The sequence below is a fragment of the Coffea eugenioides genome, chromosome 1, assembly GCF_003713205.1.
Source record: "Coffea eugenioides isolate CCC68of chromosome 1, Ceug_1.0, whole genome shotgun sequence".
Classification (NCBI taxonomy): Eukaryota; Viridiplantae; Streptophyta; class Magnoliopsida; order Gentianales; family Rubiaceae; genus Coffea; species Coffea eugenioides.
Window position 1 is genome coordinate 36273165 of NC_040035.1, and position 13099 is coordinate 36286263.

Below are 13099 nucleotides of genomic sequence, written 5' to 3' on the forward strand. Positions count from 1 at the left end.
ATGGACACTCGTTAACATATCTAAATTATACTCCCTCCGTCCCATTTTGATAGTTCTGTTTCTTTTTTCACACAGTTTAAGAAAAAGTAATTAATTTTGTTGGAAAAGTAAATTTAGATTGCTATTTTTCTAAAATACCCTCACATTCAATATGGTACAATTTTATGGGAACTTGAATTGATGGTAAAAAAAAATCAACTCTCACTAAATGGGGTAGATTTATAGTAATAATACTTACATTGAATAAGGGTATTTTAGGAAAATTAAAATACAACTACATCCTTCAATTGGAAAGTGGACTATAATTTGGGACAGATAAAAAAGGAATACAGAATTATTAAAGTGGGACGGAATACTTCCTCTGATGTACATAGTCACATTTCATTCACACAATATATTTAGATACTTTTTTGAATTAATTAATACTTTTTCAAAAGTTTACACCTAGAAAGAATCCCTCTCCCAAGTGGCTAATAGGCACCCGAGCCGCGTTCATGAAAGTATAAGCTTGAAGAGTCCGGGCTTGTCCCAATTAATGGTATCCGGTCAATATTACGTTTGTCAACTTGTTTGAGACACAGGATAAAATATCTTCTGATGGCTTGCCTAGCCTCATTTCCTTATTCACCGACCCCAGCCCCCTGACCCCTATAAATACCTCAAGCTACACTGGCTTTCCTTCCATCGTACTTCGTCAAGTTCTCTTGCATTTGTATTACAGTTCTAGTCTTCCTAGTTTTTTGTATTTCAGTTTTCGTTGAGAGAATCTGTGTACATTGCAATGGCACAGAACCAAGAAGGAAGCAACACTGTTGGGAAGCCCATCCATTGCAGAGGTAAATAATACTAAGACTCTCCATTACTTAGTCGTTGTTGTTGAGTTATCTTCCATGTTATTATTTACATGCTTGAATAAAATACTATTGTTCTTCCATTCCATGGCAACCTCGTACTAGGAATGCGTCTAAATTGTGTATGTCTCCCTCTTTGACAGTCATGGTAGTGAAAGTATAATAATCTTGCCCTGTTTTTTGAGTTTCTTTAATAGCCCTCTTGCCCAGTAAGTAATTACTGGTTTTTATGTTGAATTTCTCTGCTCAATCTATCTCCAATTCGGGCAATATAATAATGTGGAGTATGTGGAAATTATCCACAATCCTCTGTTACACGGATTCTGTGCTTTCTATCATGGACATCCCAGCACATATGTACTTGTTCTTGAAATCTGCCAGAAGATGTGTAATTACTTCGCTTGTTGGATGCAGCTGCCGTTGCCAGGAAAGCAGGGGAGCCATTAGTGATAGAGGAAATCATAGTTGCCCCTCCAAAAGCCCGTGAGCTTCGCGTTCGAGTCTTGTGCTCCGCCCTCTGCTTCAGTGACATCCATTTCTGGAGGCTCAAAGTATGAATCTCATCACCTCTAATCACCACACAGATCAGCATCACTCTGCACATGAATCTGTACTCAGCTCATATTCTGACAAACTTTCTTGTTCTGTTTGAAGGAACCTCATGGGTATTATCCAAGAATTTTTGGTCATGAAACTGTTGGGTGAGTTTTTTCATTCTTGCTAAGTACTAACAAGGTCGTGGCTTTGCTCAAAGCATTTTAGTCAATTTCTGATCATGTTTGATTCTGTTTAATGTAGGGTTGTGGAGAGTGTTGGAGAGGGAATCGAGGATGTAAAGGTGGGAGACACTGTCATTCCATCATTCTTGGCTTACTGCGGAGAATGTCCTGATTGCACATCCATCAAAAGCAACCAGTGCTCCAAATTGAGATTCGAATTGTCTCCTTATATTAGAGATGGGACTAGCAGGTTTTCTGATACCAAAGGAGAGACAATTTACCACTTTGGCTACACATCAGGTTTCAGTGAGTACACTGTGGTGGACATCACTCACGTTACAAAAGTCGATCCTGCACTTCCAGCCAGTAGAGCATGCCTGCTTGGCTGTGGAGTATCAACTGGTAATGCCATTCGCTTCGATTCTTCCTGGCACAATTCGATTCATTTTGAACTTGTATTGTTCGTAGGACCGATTTCACATTTTCTGTTGCAGATGAGCACAATATAGCTCACTGGCACATTCTTTTTGTAGCGCCGTGACTTACCATCTTGAAAACCTGAACTCTTCTTTCAGGTGTAGGTGCGGCATGGAAAACAGCCGATATTGAAGAGGGTACAACTGTAGCTATTTTTGGATTGGGAGTAATTGGATTAGCGGTAAAGTCTTGCAGCATTCTTATTAGCATCAATGTTTCTTGATTCATACTGCATTAGATTTGTTATAGACCATCAAAGTATTGATTCAGAAGTGGAAAATTTTATAGGTTGCTGAAGGAGCAAGACTTCGCGGAGCTAAGACAATTATCGGTGTGGATCTGAACCCCGACAAAGTTGAAATAGGTAAACAATGCATATTTGAGAAATTTTCAGAGTTCCATAAAGCATAGGCCTCAAGTTGAGGCTGCAATCCCCCATACGATCTCTTTCTCAACTAGCCGGATTTTTGCTTTTCTTCAGGTAAAAAGTTTGGCATCACCAATTTTATCAACCCAAGGGAACTTGGCGGCAAACTTGCGAGCGAGGTATACATCTAATATTTCATACTGCAACAACAGAGCCACTACTATGGAAAACACAGTGTTCTGAAAAACATAAGAGTCATAATTTTCAACTGCTGCTTTTTTTTCTGTACAAATTAGGTGATTCTTGAGATGACTGATGGCCTTGGTGCTGATTACTGCTTTGAATGCGTGGGCTTGCCATCCCTATCACAAGAAGCATTTACTTGCTGCAGAAAGGTTCGTCTCTTAAATGGCACATCATTTTGATCTGTGTCCTAGAGCATTTGTTTTGCTGGTTGCAGCTACTAAATGAGATTTTTATGTGCAATATTTTAACTTTCAGGGATGGGGAAAGACCGTCATATTAGGAGTGGACAAGCCAGACTCGCAGTTTATTCTCAACTCCCTAGTGAATAATCATAGTGGGAAGACCATCACAGGCGTCCAATATGGTGGTCTCAAGCCTAATCTTGATATTGCCATTCTTGCAAAACGTTACTTGGATAAGGTAACTGTTCCTTCACCCGGCTTTCAATGGCAATTTTACCACACAATTGTTCTTCACCTGTTGCAAAATTACTACATCTCTTTCTGATCGCTTAAATCTTTGAACACAAATGCAGGAGCTTCAGTTGGACTTGTTTGTCACGCATGAGATCAAACTCGAAGACATCAACAAGGCTTTCAAGTTGCTCATTGAGGGCAAGTGCCTCCGGACTGTCATTTGGTTCGATCAGGAGAGGGCAAGAGCCGATGGTGTGACCTTTAATGAAATATAAGGAGATTAGACTAACAAATACTAGACAAGTTCTGTTGTATTTTCGCGTTGACGTGTGTTAAAATGGTCTCATTCAATTGAGAACCATCCCTCTAAATTTGCTCAAGTTTTGTATTTCACAAGTTAAATGAGAGCCCCAAGCATGTATTCTGTTTCCTTTGATGTGCCTTGAAATTTGATAAATCCTCCCTTCAATGGGTTGCCAAACCATATGAGATTATTCTTCAATTTGCTTTCCTGTGGATATTGCTTCTTGAATTCTTGGATATAAGTTGGCAATAAGAAAACTCTGATTCAACTATGTGTATCGTTCTGGTATACTGGAAAATACCCATGGGTTGTACTAGGCCTAATAAATAGAGGAGAAGAATGTGGATTGGAAGAACACCTTCCGCCAAGTGTGAAACTCTCATTCAACTAAGCCTAAATAGGCTTTTCACAACATGAAAACTCTCATTCAACACGGCCTAAAAATTTGTGTTTCAACTCAGAAGATTTATGTTTCAATACCCAATTGGACCATACTCGACAGAACCACAAATGGGCTATAGTTGGCTGGAATGGAGGAGAAACATTTGAAGTAGGCTCAAGGACTTTTTTGAGTCACCCAACTTGCCTAAACATATATGACCATAACCATACTGACCAAAAGATGATGATCCAAAAATGAAAGTATAATCTCCATAACAGAATTCAAGCATTTGCTATATCACAATTTTGTTTGAACAATTTGGCATTCTGTTTTTGAGGGTTTTAATTTGGGGATAAGTTAGCTCTATTCTCACATGGGATTGATACTTTATTTATCACAGAAAAGCCAAAATATAGGCATAAGATAAAAAGGTATCGGCCAATTTTAGCTTTATTTTGTTTTTGAACTTTTATTGTGTAATGGTCATTTAGACACAAATGATAACTTTGAGTGAGTGACATTTTCACGAGATGATTTTTATATTACGTTTAGGATTAATTTTTTATATACTATGGTATCGTTAAGAGTTTTAGATGAATAATAATTATATATACGATTAGTGCTCGTTCTCGAATTGGTAACAGGATCCAAGTTTCATTTCCCTATTCACACTCAGGCATCGATTATGAGATGAAGATATAATGCACTTTTTGGCACCTTCGGCCGGTGCCCAAGAAAGGGTAAACAACGGTCAAAACCTGAGTCTGGCGGAAACCAAGGAATAGTGTAGAGATATTTTATTTTTTTTTTTTTTTGTCGACACAGGGGATGAGAAATTGAATAAAAATAAATGAGTTTGTTTGGAAATAATTTAGTAGAATCTATTTAAAATTCACGCAAAATTTTGAGATAAGATACCCAAAGTAGTTGGTGTGAAAAAAAAAATCAAACTACATCGAGTTTTTTTAAAAAAAATCATAGTATCACATTCTTTCTACAAATTCTAGGCACATTTGTCCATTCTTCATAAGATAAATACAAAGGTTTTAGCACTAATTGCACCTCCTCTCATATTAACAGCAACGCAAGACTTTTAATGTGCCAGCATTATGTCCAGCCGTTCAAGGAATTATTTTCTTTACATCAGGCGTTTCACCGTCCAAAATGATTCAATATCTTTACTTGACTCAATTGAAAGTGGCCAACTCTCACATGAGGCATCAAGGAATAATCTCAATTGGATAAGTATATTCTTCTTTAAACAACGAATACTCAGTTCCTTGATAAGTCATCACAATTTAGGTGGTCAGGTAAGTAAGGCTTCACCGGCTTTTGTGGTTTCCTGTAGATTTAAGGTTAGTTTACTACCGTAAAAGTCTAAGACTTTGGTAAAAAAAAAGGTAAGTAAGGCTTCATTAAATATCGACAGCTAGTCAAGTGAAACACAACATTCTTTTTTTCTAGCAGGAGAAGTGCGGATTTAAGAAGCGGAGAGGGAGAAGGAAGATCGAATTCCATGATCTTTTAAGTCACGAGACATCAACCTTAGTCATAAAAATTCCACAATTTAGTCTAAATAACTACGTGATCAATTTTTCTCCCTGAATGATATGAATTGGATTAATTTTTTTATAGTTACTTTATTTTACTTCTCTCCTGTGCATTTTAATTCTAGTTTGACATACAACCGCCACAAGTTTAGTGACAGGAAAAAGAATTGGTATGTAAGTATAATATTTGTCATCTAAATTCTTATCCCTAACCTAAATTTGTCATCTATAATATTTGTCATCTACAAGTTTAAGTGTGTCAAATGTGGAATCTAAATTATTATCCCTAACCTAAACACGTCATTTCTTTAGTGTTGGAAGATATTAGTTTCCGAACATCTTTAACTTTGCGCCTTTGTTTACTATGGGAACAAATAGCTCTTGAATTTTTTAAATGGGTACCTAATAGGCATTATTTGTACACCTAATTTATTGTTTAATTGTACAATATCACATTTATTGCTTCCTTGACATTTAAGCCTATTTGATAACTCAATTCAGTTGGTTCAGATCTTAATATATTCAGATATTTTGATAACAGAAAAATAGAACATTTAAATTAAATAAGTGACACTGAATTTAATAGTTAAAATTTACTCCAAACAATACGTGATAAGTTATTCACTTATTATTTGATGTGATATATACTCCAGTAATTTAATGGCTTCAAATTTTAGATTTTGGATTTCAGAGTTTAGTTTTTAAATTTTAATTTTGTCAAATGCACCCTACACATATTCCCAACTCAAATTTGCTATTTCACAAAACAGTGCCAAGAGGCCCTTATAACCAATACCTATTAAGCATCTGTTGTACAAATAGATAACATTATGTCTAATGACTAACATCATAACTAGGGGTGATATTGAGTCAGTCGAGTTCGAGTATCGTCATACTCGAGCTCAAACTCGATGCCTAAATAGCAATACTCGAACTCGAACTCGAACTCAAGGTCGAGCGAGTGGTTTAACAAAGCTCGAACTCGATTCGACGTAATACTGGGAGGCTTGAACTTGACTTAATAGAGCTCAAGAAGTTGGTGAATTCGATACTTGAGCTCGACAAATGGTTAGGGTCGTAAATATTGTAAATAATCAACCTAAAAAAGTAATTTAATTATTTATAATATATTAATTAAATATTATACCGAGTACTCGATAAAACTCGATGAACTCTCGCGTATATGATATGCATACTCGAGTTTCACTCAAAACCTCATTCGAGTAGCTCGAGCTCAATTTGAACTCGGCATTGACTAAGGTCGAGTCAAGCAATTGACCGAGCTACTCGCGAATTCGAGTCAAGCTGCTCGATTGAATTGCACCACTCATAACATATAACTTCATAATTACACGATATTTAAAATATGATTTTGGGTTTTGGTGCTATGTTTCCGTGGTACTTCGTTTAGGGTATGACGGCCCATTTTATGTGGGTAAATAAATACTTAAGTCCAATCAAAACAATCAAATCCTTGGTGAAAGGGGAGCTAATCCTAACTATGATGCATTGCGAGTTTGAAAGAAGAATAAAAAACGATGGGAACGTTTATTAATTGAATTTTTTATATTGTGACATTTTGTTTTCTATTAGAACATAGAATGAAAAACAATTGTTTTTCTATTATCAAGAAAGAATGACAGAGAGAGAATTTAGCCTTTCCTTCTCTACAATTTGGAATCAGAAGTTCCGCCCACATACAAGTGATATTCAAGTTTGCTTGGACATTTGCTTGCTAATATTTACACCATAGATGGAAATAGATATACATCTACACCCCTTCAAGAATGTCCACTGTCTTTGAAGAACCTGCAGGTTATATATGTCAACAATATAAATAAAGATTTAGCAGGAAAAAAAAGTTATGTAATCCAAATATATAAAAGAAATTAAGCACGAGTGCCACATAATGTTAAATAATCCAAATATATAAAAGAAATTTAGCAGAAAAATGTTAAAGAATCCAAATACAGTGTCCTAGGGACATCTATAAAAGACCGTTTGCAGCATAATGGAGGCAGTCAATATACATGGAACAAAAAAATCATCAAGAAACAGATCCACAAGAATTAACAGAGTTAACTGCACAACGATCCACAGCTATGATGGCAGATTGGTAGGGTGTTAGCCCATTTCCTAGTTCTTGCAGTGTATCAAAGTAAAATTCTTTTGAGGTCCAAACATCATGGAAACTACATTTTGTGCCTGTTTTATCACAAGTATACATTAGATTTCGATATAACACCATTGTCTAGGTTTTGCATAAAGAGCAATTTGTAGGATAAAAAGTTAAAAAGGACATCACTGTGATCCGGGAAACAAAAATTTTGGAGAATTTGAGTATTGAAAATTTGCAGGGATCATTAATTTTGCATGAACAAAGAATTAATGGGAAGTTGGAGGATACCTCGGAGAACGATATAATAGAGAATGCGTTTACAGACTCAGTTGTATATGGGAGACAATAATGAAACCAAGGAGCAAGGTGAATCCAATCAGAAGAACCCAAACTACAATAATAGAGGTAATTACAATAACAGAGGTGGCCGCAGCAACAATAATAGAGGTAGAGGTAGAGGTAGAGGAGGTACATCAAATTTTGGATGAGGTAGAGGTAATAATTTTAATTTAAGAGGTGGTTCTGGTAGAGGCAGAGGTAGTAATTTTGACAAAAAAAATTAGTGAATTGAAACAGAATATTTTGTTTCCTTCCATGCCTTTCTTAATGTTTATTATTTGTAAAATTTTAATGTTATTTTCGCTGCGTATTTTTTTTTGGTGCTAACAAGTTTATCGCTATTCCTAGGATTACAGCCAAAAGGGTGTCATATAAAAGATTAAGCTGCAATTGTGGAAAAGCTTTGTCACTTTATCACCAAGCTTGTATTTTAGTGTATCTAAATATTTTTCAGTATAATAAAAGTTGATATTGCCATCTAATGTACTAAAATCAATCATTTATCATCGAGAAATAAAAGTGGGTGATGCTTTATCTAATTAACTTTTAGATAAAGTATCGCCCATCACCATTACTTTCTCTAATTAAAATTTAGTGACCAATGATCGATAGTAATGCACATTCGTGATGGAGATGAAATAAGGTGGTACCATAAAAATGGATATGGTTAGTGCAGTCAACAGCGGAATCCATTGCCATGTTGCCAATCTTGGCATCCACAGTATAGTCCAAAAGATTCCTTGACTCTATAATCGGGGACAGGAGGAGCAGAAACCTCCAGGGTACAAGATGTAGGCACTGTAACAATAGATACAAATACTAACAACGGGTAAAAGTACAATAAATTTTTTCTCTCATTATGAAAAAGATTTGTTGCATTTTTTTTCATCTTGTTATATTATTATCTACACTTATTATGTTAATATCTACATCTGTTATAATAGTATCTATATTGTACCGTGCTGTCACCGGCACCCTTGATCTGGGACAGGCTGCCCTTTTCTTTGTGGTTTGAAGGACTTGAATACAGCCCTGCTATGCTTGACTTCCAGTGCATTGGTTTGGAAGAGCAGCAAAAGGAATGCATGGTTGAAGGTACGGAAAAGAGACTCAGTTGCAGGACTAGGCAGAGTCGGAAAAGAGAGATGATTTTTATATTACGATTAGGATTAATCTTTTATATATTGTATTGTTAATTTTAAATGAATGATAATTATACATACGATTAGTCCTCATTTACTCATATATCAAAGCGAAGTTCTAGAATTGGTAACAGGATCCAAGTTTCGTTTGCCTATTCACACTCAGGCATCGATTATGAGATGAAGATAAGATATAATACGCTTTTTGGCACCTTTGTCCGGTGCCTAAGAAAAGGGTAAACAACGGTCAAAACCTGAGTCTAGCGGAAACCAAGGAATAGTATAGAGACAAGACTGGATAATGTTATATAAAAAGCAGGGAAAATGAGAAATTGAATAAAAATAAATGAGCTTGGTTGCTTGATATTTTTTACCTCAGCTTGGAAATAACTTAGCAGAATCTATTTGAAATTTAGGCAAAATTTTGAGATAAGATATCCGAAGTAGTAGGTGTGAAAAAAAAATCAAACTACATCGAGTTTTTTTAAAAAAAATCATAGTATCACATTCTTTCTACAAATTCTAGGCACATTTGTCCATTCTTCATAAGATAAATACAAAGGTTTTAGCACTAATTGCGCTTATCTCATAGTAATAGCAACACAAGACTTTTAATGTGCCAGCATTATGTCCAGCCGTTCAAGGAATTCTTTCTTTACATCAGGTGTTTCACCGTCCAAAATGATTCAATATCTTTATTTGACTCAATTGAAAATGGCCAACTCTGACATGAGGCATCAAGGAATATCTCCATTGGATAAGCATATTCTTTAAACATAGATGCAACGAATACTCAATTCCTTGATAAGTCATCACAATTTAGGTGGCCAGGTAGGTAAGTCTTCATTAAATATCTACAAACACAACATTTTTATTTTGTTTTATTTGTTTTATTCTTTTTTCTAGCAGGAGAAGTGTGGATTTAAGAGGTAGAGAGGAAGAAGGAAGATTGGATTCCATGACCTTTTAAGTCACGAGACATCAACCTTTGTCATAAAAATTCCACAATTTAGTCTAAATAACTACGTGATCAATTTTTCTCCCTGAATGATATAAATTGGATTAATTTTTTATAGTTACTTTATTTTACTTCTCTCCTATGCATTTTATCTAGTTTGACATACAAACGCTACAAGTTTAGTGACAGGAAAAAGAATTGGCATGTAAGTATAATATTTGTCATCTACAAGTTTAAGTGTGTCAAATGTGGAATCTAAATTCTTATCCCTAACCTAAATATGTCACTTCTTTAGTGTTGGAAGATATTAGTTTCCGAACATCTCTAACTTTGCGCCTTTGTTTAGTATGGGAACAAATAGCTCTTGAATTTTTTAAATGGGTACCTAATAGGCATTATTTGTACACCTAATTTATTGTTTAATTGTACAATATCACATTTATTGTTTCCTTGATATTTAGGCCTATTTGATAACTCAATTCAGTACTAAAATTTTACTGGTTTAGATTTTAATATATTCAGATGCTTTTGATAACAGAAAAATAGAACATTTAAATTAAATAAGTGATACTGAATTTAATAGTTCAAATATACTCCAAATAATACGTGATAAGTTATTCACTTATTATTTGATGTGATAAATACTCTAGTAATTTAATGGCTTCAAATTTTAGATTTTGCATTTCAGAGTTTAGTTTTTAAATTTCAATTTTTTCAAATGCACCCTACACATATTTCCAACTCAAGTTTGCTATTTCACAAAACAGTGCCTAGAGGCCCCTTTAACCAATACCTGTTAAGCATCTGTTGTACAAATAGATAACATTATGTCTAATGACTAACATCATAACTAGGGGTGATATTGAGTCAGTAGAGTTCGAGTATCATCATACTCGAATTCAAACTTGATGCCTAGTAGCAGTGCTTGAACTCGAATTCAAGCTCGAGCGAGTAGTTTAAACAAAGTTCAAACTCGATTCGACGTAATACTGGGAGGCTCGAACTTGATTTAATAGAGCCTGAAAAGTTAGTGAATTCGATACTCGAGCTCGACAAATGGTTAGGGTCGTAAATATTATAAATAATCAACCTAAAAAGTTAATTTAATTATTTATAATATATTAATTAAATATTACATCGAGTACTCAATAGAAATCAATGAGCTCTTGAGTATATGATATACATACTCGAGTTTGACTCAAAATCTCAATCGAGTAGCTCGAGCTTAACTTGAACTTGGCATTGATCAAATTTGAGTCATGCAGTTGACCGAGCTACTTGCTAGCTCGAGTCAACCTGCTCGATTGAATTGCAGCCCTCATAACATATTACTTCATAATTTCACGATATTTAAAATATGATTTTGGGTTTTGGTGCTATGTTTCCGTGGTACTTCGTTTAGGGTATGACAGCCCATTTTATATGGGTAAATAAATACTTAAGTCCAATCAAAACAATCAAATCCTTGGTGAAAGGGGAGTTAATCCTAACTATGATGCATTGCGAGTTTGAAAGAAGAATAAAAAACGATGGGAACGTTTATTAATTGATTTTTTTATATTGTGACATTTTGTTTTCTATTAGAACATAGAATGCAAAACATTGTTTTTCTATTATCAAGAAAGAATGACAGAGAGAGAATTTAGCCTTTCCTTCTCTACAATTTGGAATCAGAAGTTCCGCCCACATACAAGTGATATTCAAGTTTGCTTGGACATTTGCTTGCTAATATTTACACCATAGATGGAAATAGATATACATCTACACCCCTTCAAGAATGTCCACTGTCTTTGAAGAACCTGCAGGTTATATATGTCAACAATATAAATAAAGATTTAGCAGGAAAAAAAAGTTATGTAATCCAAATATATAAAAGAAATTAAGCACGAGTGCCACATAATGTTAAATAATCCAAATATATAAAAGAAATTTAGCAGAAAAATGTTAAAGAATCCAAATACATTGTCCTTGGGACATCTATAAAAGACTGTTTGCAGCATAATGGAGGCGGTCAATATACGTGGAACAAAAAAATCATCAAGAAACAGACCCACAAGAATTAACAGAGTTAACTGCACAAAGATCCACAACTATGACGGCAGATTGGTAGGATGTTAGCCCATTTGCTTGTTCATGCAGTGTCTCAAAGTAAATTTGTTTTGAGGTCCAAACATCATGAATACTACATTTTGTGCCTGTTTTATGACAAGTATAAATTAGATTTCGACATAACACCATTGTCTAGGTTTTGCATAAAGAGCAATTTGTAGGATAAAAAGTTAAAAAGGACATTGCTGAAAAGAATATGTCGATAATGTTGAATAGGCTCATCTCTGAAACCTGTATTATTTACAAGTGTAGAATATTATTAAACCAAGCTAGTGCAATTGATTACTAGTATTAGTTATTCTATTTGGTCAATATGATGGCGCCACGTGGAATTCAATTCTTAGTTTTATTAGTAATAGTAGCCGTCAGTTCATGTTATATATATGTATGGTTTAAGAGGTGCATAGGTTAGTTGGGAAGTAAAGCAGGTTAGTAGCCTCTCTGTTGGTGTTTTGGCTCTTTGTAAGAAGTAGTAGCCTCCGTCGTTCTTTGCATTGTGTGTAGCCAGAGCCTCTTTGATTAATAGAAAATTTCTCTTGACCTCAGTATCATTTTTTCCTTTGATTGTTCATGTGGGTTTATGTTTAATTATTATTTTGGGCCCAACGGAGTGGTATTCAAGTTACGGTATATTGAAGTATGGCAAACTCTATTCTCAATATTTTTTATTTTGTCCAAAAATTCAAAATGAAGGTAGAGTTTAATTTTTGGTAGAAACAGATGATAACCCATCTCAAGACATGTAAATTACATTGATATATTGAATCTGCACATGCTCAAATGCTAGTGCGGATAATAAGGCGAAAGATAGTTAGGAGTTGTCGCATATTCATCAAGCAATTGATATGTCAATTTTTGAAAAAATTACTATGGCGGATATGGCAAAGGAGGCTTGAGATGTATTGGAGAAGACATAAAAAGGGATCGACAGGGTCTAACAAAATAATTTGATGATGTTGAAGAGGAAATTTGAATTTGTGACGATGGGGAAGTCAGAATCTATTGAATTATATTTTTGTCGCTTGTCAGATATTAAAAACAAGATGGCACTTAATTAGTATAACCTTCCTACCAGAACATTTGTTGAGAAAGTTCTCAACACCCTACTTATGAAATTTGA

The 13099-nt window shown here is 34.8% G+C and overlaps 1 protein-coding gene across 1 annotated transcript; it reads left to right on the forward strand.

Annotated features, from left to right (window-relative positions):
- Positions 1–673: 673 nt before the first annotated feature.
- On the forward strand, positions 674–3560 carry LOC113752084 (alcohol dehydrogenase-like 7). Its single transcript, XM_027296225.1, has 10 exons — positions 674–836; positions 1266–1402; positions 1506–1552; positions 1650–1972; positions 2146–2228; positions 2336–2411; positions 2529–2593; positions 2711–2809; positions 2916–3080; positions 3196–3560. Exons 1-10 carry the CDS (start codon positions 782–784, stop codon positions 3349–3351), a joined length of 1206 nt encoding a protein of 401 aa, XP_027152026.1. The 5' UTR covers positions 674–781; the 3' UTR covers positions 3352–3560.
- The last annotated feature ends 9539 nt before the right edge of the window (positions 3561–13099 follow it).

Bases quoted from the DNA above. Each gene is read 5' to 3' on its own strand.
- LOC113752084 (XM_027296225.1), top strand. From the start codon at position 782: ATGGCACAGAACCAAGAAGGAAGCAACACTGTTGGGAAGCCCATCCAT. The intron at 2,810-2,915 runs GTTCGTCTCTTA...TTTAACTTTCAG, and splicing joins CATTTACTTGCTGCAGAAAG to GGATGGGGAAAGACCGTCAT. The intron at 3,081-3,195 runs GTAACTGTTCCT...ACACAAATGCAG, and splicing joins CAAAACGTTACTTGGATAAG to GAGCTTCAGTTGGACTTGTT.